Source organism: Callorhinus ursinus, unplaced genomic scaffold (genome assembly GCF_003265705.2).
Source record: "Callorhinus ursinus isolate GAN/ISIS: 27379988/994484 unplaced genomic scaffold, GSC_fseal_2.0 scaffold29, whole genome shotgun sequence".
NCBI classification, from domain to species: domain Eukaryota; kingdom Metazoa; phylum Chordata; class Mammalia; order Carnivora; family Otariidae; genus Callorhinus; species Callorhinus ursinus.
The window spans coordinates 2,512,643-2,528,879 of record NW_027397091.1 but is presented as its reverse complement, the minus strand read 5'-3'; the positions used below and the strand labels follow the sequence as shown (position 1 = coordinate 2,528,879).

General features: G+C 46.7%; 1 protein-coding gene across 12 annotated transcripts in view; it reads left to right on the top strand.

The window, feature by feature from the left end:
- SLC23A2 (solute carrier family 23 member 2) overlaps window positions 1-16,237 on the top strand; it is a 134,825-nt gene that overhangs the window by 57,950 nt on the left and 60,638 nt on the right. For 10 of the 12 annotated variants that reach the window (XM_025876047.2, XM_073878346.1, XM_073878344.1 and 7 more), the window contains one exon: window positions 1,575-1,842. In XM_025876047.2, the coding sequence (XP_025731832.1) occupies window positions 1,735-1,842 (108 nt within the window). In that variant the 5' untranslated portion in view covers window positions 1,575-1,734. Of the gene's footprint in view, window positions 1-840; window positions 964-1,252; window positions 1,449-1,574; window positions 1,843-16,237 lie in introns of those variants that run through there. The other 2 variants (XM_073878347.1, XM_073878348.1) reach the window with 2 other exon arrangements.

Here is a 16,237-nt window from a genome sequence, read left to right as displayed (position 1 = left end):
TAACCAAGAAGGCAAAATGTGCAAGAACATTTAAACCAAAAGAGCCCCTCAAACCACTTTGCTGTGTGCACTTGATTCTGTTCTACTTAAGGCAGGCAACGTGATGTTCTGGCAACGGTTTATTTTATTTTCCTTTTTTGTGCTCTACCTACTGAACTCCCAGATTTTTGTATAATTCCTTCTCTTCTTTTGTCTGTATTTCAGTTTCTCCCTTGGTTCATCCAGTCATTGTTGAATGAAAGAGTCCCTAACAGAGATCCTCGAACAGGTTTCCTACTTGTGTTTCTAACATCGAGTAGGTGTGACTTCACATTTGCAGGACAGCTTGGCTGGGTTATTCACTCTCAGTGGGACATTAATTGGTGCTGAGATATGACATGATTCTGATGAATGTTCTGTCCCTTCTCACCCCTACCTGCTTGTGGTATTTTTTTTTTTTAAATGAAACTTTGGGCATCCTTAGACATGTTTTATTGTCCAGATGCCAACCCTTGTAGGGATCCTTTGTGTCCTCTCATTTTTTGAAGCTGAAATTCCCCAAATGCTTGTTAATTTTTGGGTGGATCTCTTTTATTGTCCAAGTCATACTTTTGTTTGAAATTGAGTTTTTAATTTTCTTCTTCACTGAAACTTGGCTGCATAGAATTGTTTCAGTAATTTCTTACTCTTGACTTTTGCTTATATTTTCTCTTAGCCCAGAGCATTGCACTTTTCCTCATCGACCAGTATCGGTTTCTCTGAGCATTCCAGATCCATCTTGCTCTCCTTCCCCCTCCTCCCTTATGTCCTGCCATTTTACCTCCCTTCCTTTTTACTTTGTCTTTCTGATTTCTTCTGTAGGTTTATGCTGTTATTCGACTGATACGGAATGTTTTGGCTCTGTGTTTTGTATGGCATTCTTCTAGCCCATTTGAAGGTCATGTTGACGCGTGCCTAGAACTTTGTGTGGTCATTTAATCCCAGGTTGGTTTCATCTCTCTCTCTCCCCTTTTTTTTTTTTTTAAATGCTTTTGAGTGCCTTCCTCCACCTTTAATTGGGCACCTATAGGGGGTTCAGAACTTTGATATCCAGGTAGTCATAGTATATTAGCTATAACTGCATTTACTGTCTGGTGTGGTCATCACCAGTCACATGTGACTATTTAAATTCAAATTGATTAAAATCAGATCCAAGTAAAAGCTGAGTTTCTCCCGCAGCCTCGTGGGTAGTGACGATTGGGCTGGACGGGGCAGCTGCAGCACATTTTCCTCACTGCAGCAGTTTCTGCTGGAGAGTGCTGGGCTCTGAGAGCTCTGCCATCCAGCGTGTCACCGGAATCACTGTGTGGCCTTTTCATCCTTGGACTTGGGTATTGCCGATGGCCCAGTTCAGCAGTCCTCCTCCCAGGGGGCGATTCAGGGTCTGCACGACTAACTGAAGATGGCGGGGTCTTGAAAAGTGTGATTAAGTAACGTGCTTTTTTTGATGTTTGGATGTAACTTGTACTATAACCAGCTTCTCTGCAGGAGATGCAGTGAATGTGTGTCCCCTGCTCTTTATGCGTTTGTGGTGATTTGGTGCTTCCTCTCTCTAGGTGCTAAGAGATGGCGGCACTTGTGGGGCTCTTCTCTGCCTGAGCATCGGGCCCTCCAGGCACCGGGAGAGCCGGCTCAGATCCTGCTGGGCTCCTTGCCTGAACAAGCCTCCTCTTCCAGCCCCGGCAGTCCAGCGGCTAAACTGCCCGTTTTCTCTTAATGATGGGCATCGGTAAGAACACCACGTCCAAATCCATGGAGGCCGGAAGTTCAACTGAAGGCAAATACGAAGATGAAGCGAAGCACCCTGGTTTCTTTACTCTTCCGGTAACTCTATTCCCTTCTTTCTCTCTGCTTGACTCAAGTAGTTTCCGTGTTGTATCAACATAGGATTAGCTTTAATACTCCTGTTTCAGTGAAGGTTAAGGCATTCAAAAACCAAATGCTTTTCACGTGAGATAGTCTTCTTGGGAACCCTGTTGGCTGACTAATTTTGGCTCTGCTGTCTGCTGGAGTCACCTGATGGGGTTAACTCCAGGAGGGAAGCCTGCATTGCTGTGAACATTGTACAGCCAACCAGCCAGCCCAGAGCTTACTGTGTGCTGGAGGATGCTGAAAGCTTCCTTCTAGCTCCAAAAATGTGTTCTAATGAAGTAACCTGAAACCCAACTTCAGACTTTCATTGCAAGGTAGGAGAATGAATGAATGACTCACCATTTGGAACCCAGAAGTCACGCTTTGTATTATGGCAGCAACATCCAAGATGTAGTTTTACCTGAATAAGTGTTACCAGTTAGAGAAGGCTGATTACACACATTCACTATGTTCAGGGCCAATACTTTTCCAGATGTAGGGTTATGATTTGATGTGTATAAAGGTACTTAAAGTGTTGGTTCAAAAAAGGAAAAAGCTCTTTAGAGAGAACTTGCCTCCAAATGTTTTTCTCTTAATACTAGACATGAGGTTAAGGGCAAGAATATCATTCTAGGACTCCTTAAAGCATGGTCCTGGAATTTGCCTCACTGTGGCATTACTCAGTAAGAAGGATGTGAACACCCGTCCTTAAGTACATTGACTTAACTAGCATTCACATTTTGATTTTTACCCTATTGATTCACAGAGAGATGTCCCACTGATTTTACAACAGACATAACTTTTCCTTCTTCCTATAAAGTGAAATTTTTAAATGGATTTTCTGTTGTGTTGAAGCCTTCGGGTTGACAGATTTTCTAGAGGAAGAAGCAAGGTGGTTTTCCAAGTTTAAATTAGATAGTCTTTGAAAAATGAAAAGGAAGGTTTCGTGCCTGGGTATTGATTTGTCTCTCCTGCTGCCTGAGAGCCCAGCACACCATTCACCCTCCACTTGAGAGACGAACTTGAGCTTGCCTTCCCTACCCACCTGCCTTGTCATTAGGGAGGAGAGTTTTAGGTTGACTTGTTTTCACGTTCAAATTGTGATATTCTACAGTTAGTTAAATCCACGGCATATACTCTCCATTTTCGTATTTATTCCCTGTTGTTGGTTTCCCTCTCTCTCCCTCTTCGATCGCTTTTCATTTAAAAAAAAAACAAAACAAAACACTGAGGGTCTGTGAACGGTCACTACCTTTGTCTTTGTATATCTGAAAATAACTGTATTTTGCTCTCAACTATTGGGTGAACTTCTGTTAATGACACACTAGAGTTTACTAGTCTCTCTGTGTTTCTCTTTAACTGCTTTCTCATGGTTTGGATATCTTTTTCTAGTGCTAACTTCTGGATGGATTCCCCAGTGTTATTTTCCATTTACTAATTCCTTGTGAACAGTCATGTGTTTATGTTGAATTTTTGTTGCAGGGATTATAGTTCTTATTTCTGAGATTTCTATTTGGTTCATTCCTGCCTATTTTTGGTTCTTAATTTCTTGTATGTATGTGTTTGTGTTGTTTAAAAATGTTTCTTCATTTAAATCACCAAGGACCCTAATGTACTTATTTTCAAGTAATTCTCCAGTTGTTCTGTTTTCCATCTGGCGTAAAATCCTCTTTTGAGTGTTTCTTTTGAGATTTTCTTCCCTCTCCGGCCACCCCCTCTGCTCACCCGGCTTCTGTTGCTGTGGTTTTGCATTCTCCCTTCCTAGATCCAGTCCAGACCTGGGTCTTACAGTGGAGGTCTGCCTCGCTCCCCCAGTGGTGCCAACCGTGACGTGACGTGCTGGGCCCTGGCTTTGAGCACTGGACCTGGTTCTCATCCCCCTTGTTTGGGGGCCCCCAAGGCCCTGTCTCCCTGATGGAGCCGGGGGCTGCCTGAGTGAAGTCTGCCGGGCTCAGAGCCTTGCCAGGCCCAGTGTCAGCCTATTTGTTACTTTGTTTCTTGTTACAGAAAGGTTTGTCTGTTTGGGGTTTTTTCCCTCTACCATTATTTATAGGAGTGGGGCTGGGAAGGACTGTTTTAGCTTCCAGATCCATCTTCACTAGGAGTCCCTGCAAATACATGGGAGCCGGGAACGTGGACATAATGTGTAGTTGGGTATAAATACAATGTGAATATAAAGTGAGTTTACAGCAGTTTTGTTAAAGAACTTGCAGAGTGTTCCCCCACTGTGTCAGGCTATAAAGATAAGTATTAAAAAGAGGATGAAAAAGGAGTAATAGAGTTGGCCTCATGGGATCAAGCTGCTGGGAGGGGAGACATGCCAGGGGGAGGGGGCTGTGAAGGTCAGCACACGAACTGCCAGGATGACGTGGAAGCAGGCATGTCAGGAAGTGTGTTCACATGAACTGTAGAGCTTATGAGAAAGCAGAGGGCGAAACAGCAGAAGGAAAACAGATGAAAACAAGAGTCTATCAAAGAATGTTTGTAAAGAAATCGTTCATGTGATGGAATTTGGGGTTGTAGAAAGTTTTGTTAGGAAATATTTTGTAATATAAAAATAGGAACACTGTACTGCCCATATTTAATCACTAGTGAAATTGCTGCCCCTTAGAAAACTTAAAAGTAAGATAGAAGACTGTTTTGCATGATTTGCTTGTTAACAGGATAGTCTAGGGGGCTGGAGCAGAGCTGGTCTGTTTCCACTGTCCAACTGGTAGGATTATTTTGGTCACTGCCTCTCTGCTCTTGGGATGTTCCTCTGTGTCTCCCTGTTCCCTGTTCGGCCCAGAAGGTCTTTGACACTAATTTCATAGACTCTGACAACCTTAGAGCTAGAAGTGGCTGTAGAACTCACCTGGTGGTTCTGTGGGAAGGTGAAATGCAAGGATTTGCCCAAAGCATCTGGTTCACATGGTGTGTTAAGTAAAGTTTATATCCGTTGGATCCCACAGTCTCGGTCCCAGGTAACTCACCACTGGGTGGGCAAGACAGGAGCTGATGACAGGTGCGGTGCGCACTGACCTTCCGTGTTGGGCAGCTGGTCTTGGGGTGGTCTTAGGAAGGAAGAGGTGGGGGGGGGGCGCCCGGGTGGCTCAGTCGTTTAGGCGTCTGCCTTCGGCTCAGGTCATGATCCCGGGGTCCTGGGATCGAGCCCCGCATCTGGCTCCCTGCTCGGTGGGAAGCCTGCTTCTCCCTCTCCCACTCCCCCTGCTTGTGTTCCCTCTCTCGCTGTGTCTCTGTCAAATAAATAAATACATCTTAAAAAAATCAAGAGTTGGGATGGTGGTGGTGGAGCTGCGGTAGCCGTGTGCTCTGGCAGGAGTAAAGGAGAAAAGGAGGCTCGGTCTCCTGTTCCCTCCCGCTACTTGTCCCCGGCAGCATCTGGCTGACTTGGTGATTCTGGTTGTGTTTTTGTTTTTTCTTGTCCTTATAGCATGGCCCCTCGGCGCACTGAAAAATTGTATTTGTCTTTTTCTCTACATCTGTGCTGCCCAGGGCAATAGCTGCTAGTCACATGTGGCTATTTAAAATCATTAAAATGAAAATCTAAAATTCAGTTCCTCAGTTGCACTGATCAAGTGCTTGATAGCCACAGAAAGTTACTGGGTAGCCCATCTCTTTTTACTGCTGGTCAACGCCTTGCTAGACTCTAAAATGCAGGCTCTTACTTTCATGTCTGCTTTGGAGTCAGAAACTGGGGCTCAGGCTGTCAGCTTATCAAGGTGCTAGAGACAGCAGGGACCAAAGCTGGCTGCTCCTCGAACCGGGTTTGGGGAGGGTTTGCCGTTGCTGGCTGCCGAGGGTAGGGGGGTGGGCTTCGGTGGCCGTGTGCTGAGGATTTTATCATTAAAGATTTTCTTTGGCATCCTATGTTGGATGAGAGTTTCCTCAAATGTGGCAAGAGCTGATTTTTTTTAGAAACTCACATGGAAAGAATCAGTTTCTTTGTATTTTATTTATTTTATTTTTATTGTATTTTAATTTTTTTTAAGAGTGCACACGCCTGTGTGAGCGGGGGCAGGGAGGGAGAGAGAATCTTAAGCAGGCTCCATGCCCAATGCTGAGCCTGATGCAGGACTCGATCTCATGACCTTGAGATCATGACCTGAGCCAAAATCAAGAGTTGGACGCTTAACCCACAGCCACCCAGGCACACTGGGAATCAGAGTTTCTTTCTTTCTCTCTTTCTCTCTCTCTCGCCCTCTCGTTTTTGACCGAGAGAGAGAGAGAGGCAGCGAGAGAGGGAACACAAGCAGAGGAGAGTGGGAGAGGGAGAAGAGGGAGAAGCGGGCTTCCTGCGGAGCAGAGAGCCCAATGCAGGGCTCGATCCCAGGACCTGGGATCATGACCTGAGTGGAAGGTAGACGCTTAACGCCTGAGCCACCCAGGCGCCCTTAGAGTTTCTTTACACAAAGTAAAACAAAGGTCCATGACAATACTTTAAAGCGAAAAAGAGTAAATCCATACATAGAAGAAGAATAATGAATAGGTCACAGTAAGAACAAGAGCTTTGCAAAGCCCCAGCATTCACAGAGGTTAGATCATGTGATCAGAGTTGATCCTAAATAAGAGAAACATAAAAAAAGATCTCCGTATTCCACGGGAATCTTGTTAGGCAAATTTGTGTGCTTTTAAAGACAACTAGGAAATTTAGTGTAATACGAGTGAATGCCACATGGCAAGAAATTAGAACCAGAAAAGCAGCAAAAAGTCCTGAAGAACTGTCCTACCCTAAGGGCACAGGCCAGGAAGGACAACCAGGAAAAGGTCTGCCGTTCTGTGTGGAGAGCTCCTGTATCATCTGAACTTGGAGGGCTGTCCAGGGGAAACCAAGTTAATAGCCTGAACTTGGCGTTGGCAGAGGCCCACCAGCAGTACAGCCTGTTTCAGCACGTTGGCATTCCAGTGCCAAGTTCACGGCAGGCAGGAGTGTTGAAGGTTCCCTAAGGTTTTGTGTCTTCTGCTTCTAATAGTCTTGTTGAGAACATTGGGGTCTTCTCTCTTGGGTGCCAAGAGTAGATCGTTTAGTCTGGAGAAGTTAGGGGTTTGGACTGAGGAGTAGCTTCATTAGGTTCCATTTTATGGAAGGGTGGGAGAAATAATCATCATTCATACAAGTCCATCGTTTGTTTCAGTTTCCCTTAGCATGTTTTCTTCAGAGCCGTATAATAGGAGGAACCCAGAGCGCCCCCCGTGGGCGGGCACCACGCAGACGCGGTAACAGGCTGCTACAGCCCAGTCGGAGAGAGACGGCAAGTCTTCAGTCAGACCCTAAGTGTCAGGGTTTGAATTCAGTATGGTGTGCTGCGAGAGCACCCTTGAGGGACCCCTTCCCAGCCATGTTTATAGGGGTGGGCGTGGCCTGTCAGAGGTTCTCAAGGGAGATGGCCTCAGGGTCCTCAAAAATGTCTTGGTGAAGCAGCGCAAGAGGAGGGAGAACAGCGGGGGAACAGCATCGCCGTGTCTTGTTCTGGACACAAGCTTAGTGCAGTCAGAATACAGAGAACGGAGGTGGGCAGCAGGGGAGTCAATGAATGATTGTGGAAAAGTTGCTTGAGCTTCAGGGTAGAGAATTCCTGCCATGGGTGCTACAAGAGGGAGGGGTCTGGAGTTGGGAAGCCCAGGTGAGAACGGTTGGTCCAGGTGAGAATGGCTCATGGTCTGGCCTGGGAAGGCGGGCAGGAAAGGGACTCTCATCTGCAGCGGGTGTTTGCTGGGTGCCTGCCTGGTTCCTGCTCTCTTGGAATTGACTTTCAATGGTGGGAGGAGGTGGACAAGAAACAAAGAAGCAGAAGCATCAAATGGCACCTGGTGACAAATTCTGTGAAGAAAACAAATCAAGGAAGAGGGATAATGAGGAATAGAATGTGAAGTCAGACAGGGATCATTTAGGGACCTGCAGGCCATTAATTGATTTATCCCTTAAAAGTATGTACTGAGTGCTTCCCACAGGTTTAAGGCTCTGGGGAACAGCAGGGACTTAAAACAGACAAAAATCTCTGACCTCCCAGAGCTTCCACGCTGGTGATGAGACAGGCAGGGTGTGCTAGAGATAAGTCATATGTGTAGATGTTAGATAAATACAAATGAAGAAATAAAATAGGGAAGTGGGACAGAAGCTGCCAGGGGTGAAGTGCTGTACGTTCAGCCGGCTGGGAAAGGCTGCCCTAAGGAGATGGCATTTGCGTGAAGGCCGGCGGGAGTGGAGGGAAGTCTGCTGTGGCCGTGTGTGGGCAGCAGGTGCAAAGCAAGGCACTGAGGCAGGAGGTGCCTGGGATGTCTCAGGGACCCTGGTGGACAGAGGGCAAGATGGGGTCAACAGAGATGATGTAGACTGCGTGGCCCTGGTAAGGATTTTGGCTTTTCCTGACTTTGAGGAAAAGCTGTTGGAGGCCTTTGAGCAGAGTGACACGCTCTGCCTAGTTTTAAAAGGATCTCTGGGGCAGCCGCCAAGCCAGGGAGCAGACCAGTCAGGAGTTGCCTGCCACAGGGCGGCTGAGCTGACGGTGGCCCCAGCCAGGGTGCTGGTTGTGTGGAGGTGGTGAGAAGTGGTCGGGTGCTGGAGCAGAGCTGACCCGGGCACCCCCAGACTGGAGGAGGATGGAAGTAAGAGAGGGCAGGCAAGGACAGCTTCAGGGATTTCACCTGAGCCTCTGCAGAATTGGCCAAGTACTGAGGTGGAGGGAGGCAGACAGGGGAGCAGGCCCGTGGGGAGGGGTGGGGGCAGTGAAGGAGTGTGCAGTTGGGCCCTGGGACATGGGGTAGAAAGCAGGGCTCGAGATTGTGGTGCCTGGGGAAGCAGCATGGGTTGGAGCTACTCACTGGGTGTGAGCAGCGGGAGAGGGTATTTAGAGCCGGGGAATGGGATGTTATCACCTGGGGGATGATGTCGGTAGGAGTGAAAGGGGGTCCGAGGGCCCAACAGGGTGTGGAGATGGAGGAGGGCCAGCAAAGGGGACAGGTAAGGAGTGGAGTGGTTGCTGAGGCAGGAGGGGAACCAACCAAGCTGTGTGTGGACAGCCAGTGACGAAGCCTTGTAGAGCCTTGTAGGTGGAGAGCAAGGATGGGCTGTTGGATTTAGCCAGGGCTGGGCCTTTGCCGGTCGGAGGTGGGTTGGTTTGTGGGAGAGTGGTTGCAGGGATGCACCATGGGTCCTAGTGGGGTAATGAGGCCATGAGAAGGTATTCGGGTCAGGGTTTGGAAGGCCTGCTGGGGTGGAGAAACTGGGGATTGGGGTGCTTGGGGCATCTAGGAGGAAAGTCCGGTAGGTGAGGCACAGGTAGCTCTGAGAGGAGCAGAGAGGTAGATGTGACCAGTGACCACATTTGGTGCTGGGTTGGATGTGGGCAGTGAGGTCAGCATTGGAGGTGCTGGGGTTGGGCACCTGGGGGTATGTGGGGGGAACGGGGGTCTACGAAATAAGCACACAGATCGCCAGGGGCTTTGTTTGTTGCTTTTTAAGTTGGTGTGGGGAAGTGAGGTTAAGGAGTTAAAGAGTCTGTTCTTTTGTGATGCTTTGTGTCCATTTGCAATCAGGGAGATTCTGATCCCTTGGCCCCTAGAAAATCTTTTCCCTCCTCTTGCCTTCTGTCAGCCAGGGTGCAGGTCCTGCTGCGTTACTGCAGAGTGACCAGCTGAAATCCACTCTCAATGCCTTGGTGTCTTGTAGCACAGAAAACCGTTCCCTAAGTCACCAGGTGGGAAGAGGCTTGTGAGAAGGTCACGCCCAGGCTCTCTTGACAGTCGGGTTTGCTGGGGCAGTCCTGGTGTGGGTCTCTTGTTTTCCTGCACACACCTCCCTCCAGTTTCCTTGTGCTCCTACAAGGGTCCTGGTTTGGATAATAAATTATGTGGTAACCTTGATTACAACCAGGCTTAAGCCTATCAAATAGCTGAAAACATTGTAGCTCTTTCAGAGAAACTTTTTGAAAAGTCTTCCATTATGATTAGACTTAGGAAAACCCCTGCTCTGGTTGTAAAAATAATACCTGTTCACATTAGGAAATGTGGAAAATACAGTAAAGCATTTAAAAGAGAAAGAATATTTTTGAATTGGAAGGTTATGAAATGGATCAGAAGATATAGTTGGGTCATCTCCCTCCCACTTTCTATAGTTACTACAAATGAATTTTTTCTCTTGCTGTGGATTTATGCCAGATCTGACCACTTCTGTAATCCAGCAAACCAGAGAAATGGAGAGCTTTCCTTGTTTGCCATTGATTTGGGGGATTCTGTCAGCATCAGTAAAGACATTGTTCTTGTCTTTCAAGTTATTGGTAAAGGAAGGAAGGTTTAAACCTTGAGTAGAAGAAGGTGATGGATTGTGAGAAAGTCTGTACAGAAGAGAAAGGAGGTCATGATACAGCAGTCAGAAGGAGATGCCTTGTCCAGCCAGAGAGTTGGTTTAATTCCTCTCTTTCTGTAAGATAAGAGCTTGAATCTACTGCATCGTGGCCATGATAAGGGAGGGGATGCTCTTGACAGGTCAAAATTGAACAGCCAAGATAAGCAGCCTTTTCTGTTTGAAGTCTATTAGTTGGAAAATATTTTTTTAGGAAAGGGGATATCCTGATGCATGCTTTGAAGTAAAAACACTGAAAAAGATGGGATGCAAATGATTTTGATGCATGGTGTGAGAGATTCTTTTCCTTCTTTCTTTCCAGAGTTTGTGTTCTTAAAAAATTAATTTTAAAGGGACACCTGGATGGCTCAGTCTGTTAAGCGTCTGCCTTTGGCTCAGGTCATGCAGGGTCCTGGGATCGAGCCAAGGACCCTTTAAATTAAAAAAATTAATTTTAAAGATTTTTATTTTTAAGTAATCCCTACACCCAAGTGGGCCTTCAACTTACAACCCTGAGAATAAGAGTTGTATATTCCATTAACTGAGCCAGTCAGGTGCCCAATTAAAAATTAATTTTTATGCTCTGGTTTTGAGGTTTCAGATAGTATTTTAGTATTTCAGCTTTTTTTTTTTTTTTAAGATTTTATTTATTTGAGAGAGAGTGTGCGCAAGCATGAATGGGGGGAGGAGGGGCTGAGGGAGAGGGAGCAGGAGATTCCCCATGGATGCAGGGTTCCAGGTGGGGCTCGATCCCAGGACCCTGAGATCACTACCCGAGTGGAAGTCAGATGCTTAACCAACTGAGCCACCCAGGCGCCCCTAGTATTTCAGCTTTTAATTCAAATAGAGCTTTAGTAGTTTTTCTTTTTTCCTTTCTTTCCTTTCACTCCTTTCATGAGTGAGTGTGCTCGTGAATTTTGGGGGGGCGGCGCTCAGAGGGAGAGAGAGAATCTTAAGCAGCCTCCACGCCCAATGCCGGGCTCGATCTTATGACCCCACAAGCAGAGCTGAAATCAAGAGTTAGACGTTCAACCAACAGAGCCACCCAGGCGCCCCTGAGCTTTGGTAGCTTTACATGAGAGATGTTCGTAATAAAAAAATTACCACCTAGTAGTTGGAACGCAGGCAGTTTGGTATAAATGATGACAAAATAACAGAGTTGGTGCAGTTACTTCCTCTAAAGGAGGTTTACAAAGTTGACGGGCATTTTAGCTGATTGTGTCTTACTTTTGTGTGTGACCAAATCCACAGGATCTGGGCCTTAAAGCACATTCTGTCCATTCTGCTCTTATTTGAGGCCTGCTTTGTGCTCCAAGCCTTACCAGATGTGATGGGGTGCAACCAAAGCAGTTGCTCAGGCTTCCCTTCCCCACCCGATCAAGCCTCCCCCCCCCCCCCCCCCCCGCATCAGCGCCATCCCTGGGGCCACTGTGTTCTTTGGATCCTTGTGTCAGCCTGGGTCTTCGGTCTCCCTGCCTCCCAGCCATGTTCCTTTCCAAGCCCTGTCATTCTTGCCTGTGTCTTTTGCATTCCTAGACTAATTAAGATTTCTTTTTCTTATAGGCATTTATACCTCCTGAACCCCCCCTCCCTCTAAATTCTTGGTTCACTCCTAACCTGTGTTTATGTAAGCTAGGTAGGCAGGATCCCTGACTTTTAACAGTTAGAGGTAAGGGATTTCAGATGGATTTCTTTACCATAATCTAAGTCCGTAATTCTGATGGAGAAAAAGCTCATTTCCTGTTAGGATTTGATACAGGACTTGAGGAGGAAGATTGGCTATGGGCAGTTGTGTGGTACTCATTACCCGGTGTTTGTTCCCCCACCCCCTTTAATTTTACATCTTCTAAAGCACCTGCATTTCTCCCCAGGCTTCATGGTACGAATGTGGTGCTGGAATAAAACGAGAGTAGCAAGAAAACCAATGTGTTCTTTTCCTTGATGTTTCTCATAGTTCCCTTAGGTTCCTTTTCTGTCATTGTTTCACTATTTGTATAAGTTCTTTATTTACAAGAGAAATATGTTTACTGTGGGAAATTTAGAAACTATGGAATGATGTAATGAGGGGAAAAACAAAATCATTTAGAATCCCATCAGCAGAAAAACAGGATGCTATTTTGGTATATTTCTTTCTGGAGATTTGAAACAAATATTTGGGAGTGCTTTTATAAAATTCTGATACACACACACACACATACACACACACACACAGTGCTTTAAAAAGCCCTTTAGCTTCATATTCTATCCTGGCATATTGATGCCATTGAAAACATAATTTGTAATTGTGACACAATAGCAAATTGTGGATCTAACTTTTGCACTTTGATCAGGATCTTGGGTTGTTTCTCAGTGTTTGCCAGAGTAGATGTTAGCCTAATGTGTGTTAACCTTATTGCAAAGCATACTAGTTTTGAATTTTAATGAGGTGGAATACTTTTTTTCCTGTGTTCCTTGGCCGTTCATATTCTTTGTGAATATCTGCCTTCCCCACCCGGACCCCTTTACTTATGTTGAGCTGTACCAATGATCAGAAATGCCACAGACGTATTAGCAGTTACTGTTGTAGAGAAAATCCCTGGTCAGGTAGCAGTTTGAGGGTATGGAGGGAGAACCGGCAGCACTCCATCCTGAGCTGTACCTGTCAGTACTGGTAGCCACAGCCTCCTTGTCTGTATCTGGGATGTTCGATAAGTAAACAAGATCATGCGTATCAACATCAGATCATGTACACGGTAGGCAGTGAATAAATGCTCCACTTAGCTCCTGCATCTCCACTGTGTTCCTTGAACCAGAGATCAGCAGATGGGCAGGCAGGGGATCTGAAAGGAGACAAATGCCAGTATTGGTGTGAATCTGTGCCCCGAAAACATCAGCCGTCCTCATCACCGTCGTGATGGGATGTGTGGGGGGAGGAGCACAGGAGGTTTTCTTTGTGGGCCACCGACAGACACATCGGCCCACCCAGTGCTTCAGGATAGGGGCTGGATCTGGGGAGAGGTCAGGCACCTCTGGCTCCTCTCAAAGGGCAAGTCATGCTGGGGGACGAGGGGATGGTACCTGGAACTCCCAGGGTACTTTGGCTGCTGTATCCCAGGTGGCCTCAGGAGATGGCTGAGGAAGTGAAGAGGCTGCCCTGAGAAGCCTGGCTGGGCAGTGCAAGTGAAGGAGGCTGCAGCATTGGTCGTTGAAGAGTGTCATGGGCGCTGCCGTATTTGAGGAAGCAATGGAAACAGGGTTAGGGACTTTGCTGCCTCAGACAACTTCAGGGTTGCTCTATCAACTATATATTTTGGAGTATCATAATCTAAGACCGACAAGCTCTGGAGGTTTAGGGTATGTTGTATAATACTCACTTTGATTTATTTTTCATGGTAGTTAATTTTGAAATTTCAAATAATATTGAAAGTAGTTGGGGGATTTTTATGTTCTTTTAAAAGGGGTTTGGGTTAAAGGCTGAGAAACACTAATCTTGATACCTCTATTCTTTTTTTTTAAATTTTAGAGAGTGCAAGGGCCGTGAGCCAGGGGGTGGGAGGGGCAGAGTCAGAGGGGGCGAGAGAAATAATCCCAAGCAGGTTCCATGCCCATCGTGGAGCCCGATGTGGAGCTTGATCTCATGACTTTGAGATCATGACCCCAGCCAAAATCAAGAGTCAGAAGCCTAACCAATTGAGTCACACAGGCTCCCCGATACCTTCTTTAAATACATTTTAATTGTAGATATGGATACTAGAGGGAATAATCACGTGTGTGTGTGTGTGTGTGTGTAGGAGGGTAAGAATAGTGCTACCTTCTTACTAAAAGAATAGAAAACAGTTAATTAGGGGTACTTCATTTTTACTTTGAAAGTGAGTAAGTAGAAAATGGCTCACTTAGCTACTGGACACGTGATAGTGCTGGGTGCTTTATACCATACCCCAAATAGGCGATAGATTGGGTTCTGAGCCTCTGATCAGAGGCACAAGGTTTCCCAGGTCCCTGTACCCTTTCGCTTGCATGTGCCCACAGCTGCCATTCACTGCAGCTTCTGTGTGAGTAACATGGCTTGTTCGTTCTTGGTTTAAATGGGCATTGCTGTGACACTGACCCTCGGCATGGCACTCCTCCACTATTGGCCTGTCTCTCCTGCTTCCCGTGCATTTGGCCATCTCAGGATTACTATTTAGAAACAAGTACGTTAGCATTATTGCCTTTGTTTACTAGAAATAAAACACTTGAGTAAGAAAGACATGTTTACGGAGCAATAGACATACTCTTCCACACAGAGACTTGCATATTGGGAACAAGTCATCAGCTGGACAAATGTAGGCAGAGAAAACCTGCTCGATTCACAGCTGATGGAGTGATTATACAGTATTGGTTTAGTGGAAAAATGTAAAGCCATCAAATCTGGTTTCAAATAGTTTTGGGGGGGGGAGAAAGGACATCTTGTTCCCAAAAATGATCTGCTGGTTTTGTTTTTTGTTTTTTGTTTTTGTTTTCTAAATAAAAACTAGATCAGTTTCCTAAGATGAAAGATGCCAAGATCCAGTTGTTAGCGGCCGTGCTATCAGTAACTCAAAAGAAAACCTATTTTATTAGTTTAAGAAGCTTTCCAACTCGTGTTTTATTTCCCAGTTGAAATAATATTTAGAGATTCAAAAATGTGAAGCTTTGATAGTATCAGGAACATTTTTTTATCCCTTTCTCTTAAAAAAAGTCTGTGCCTTTCCTGAAGAACGGATTTTAACATTTGATTTTTTAAAATTTCACATTTGAAAAAAACCCTAAATCATCAGAATAGCTAATTTAATAAATCAAAGGAAACATTAGTAAAACAAACCAGTGTTTTATTTTTCCAGCCATGTTTGGTCATTTCCTGCACGCACACACAGGGGAGGCCGTGGGTCAGACAGGCGCCCTGGTGGGCGTCCCTACCGCCTGTCGCCTTTGCCTCTCTCCGGTGCCAGATCCCCCTCTCCCTTCAGTAGAAACTTGGTTCAGCTGCCGCTCGCTCCAGAACCTCCTACCTTCCAGGACGTGGTGGGACAGGGCATGTTCTCCACTTGGGGATAAGGGTGGCCCAGGTGGAGGGCAGCAGTGCAGCTCTGGAACGGGAGGCTGATGGGGATGGAAGGTGGGCTCCAAGGTCCCCCTGGATGGCTTGACCTGTGGAAATATGTTAGAAATCATGGTTAGGTGATTTAGGTCAGTCATCTTTATAGTTAAATAAACAGCCCACGCTGGTCTGGGGAAGTAAGTGTCCTGTGTGGTTTCTAGGAATCAAAACACCTTTTGGATCGGCTTACAAACACTGCTCCTGTACCAATTTGTTTCTCTGCTCGTCCCTGCACCAGTCTCTTTGGGGCTGGGACCCACATCTGCCCAGGGCCCAGGCGACTGAGCTGGACAGTGGCCTGGATGCTTTCCCCCTGCCCCTGCATTCAGGGCAGGGCTAGCATGTTGCCTGTCGGACCATGGTGGTGTCTACCGGGTGCCCACCCTGAGCAGCTGCGAGGCTCTTCTCCTATCCGGGCAGTCTCCAGGGGCATTAGGGCCACATCCTTGCTCTCTCCTGAACCACACTACCTTTCCCAGAGCACTGCACTGTTCATACCTTGGCCCAGGCCACTGTCTCTAGCGCCCGGCAGCAGCCTCATACAGGTCTGCCTGCCTCTGTTCCCATCGCCGTGCCCTTTACCACACCTCGCCCTTCCACTCCCACTGCCGGCAGAGTGGCCATCCACAAGGCACATCCGGTCGTGGCCTGCCTGGGCTTGCCACTGCTTCATGGCTCCCTGCTGGGGGCCTTGTGTCCAGTCAGAATTCCTGAGCCCGGCACCTGCTCCAGGTGGCACTCCTTGGGCAGGTGTTGCGGGGGGCAGGACTGCATCTCCATGGCCTGGGCACAGCAGGTCCTCAGACAGTTCGTTGAATAAATATTGAGCCTTTGCCTAGGCTGGGAAGCATTTGCATCTTATGGTACTTACTGTGAGTGTGTGTGTGGAATAAGTCCGGAAAGGCCTGGGGATTGATAAATCCTGCCCA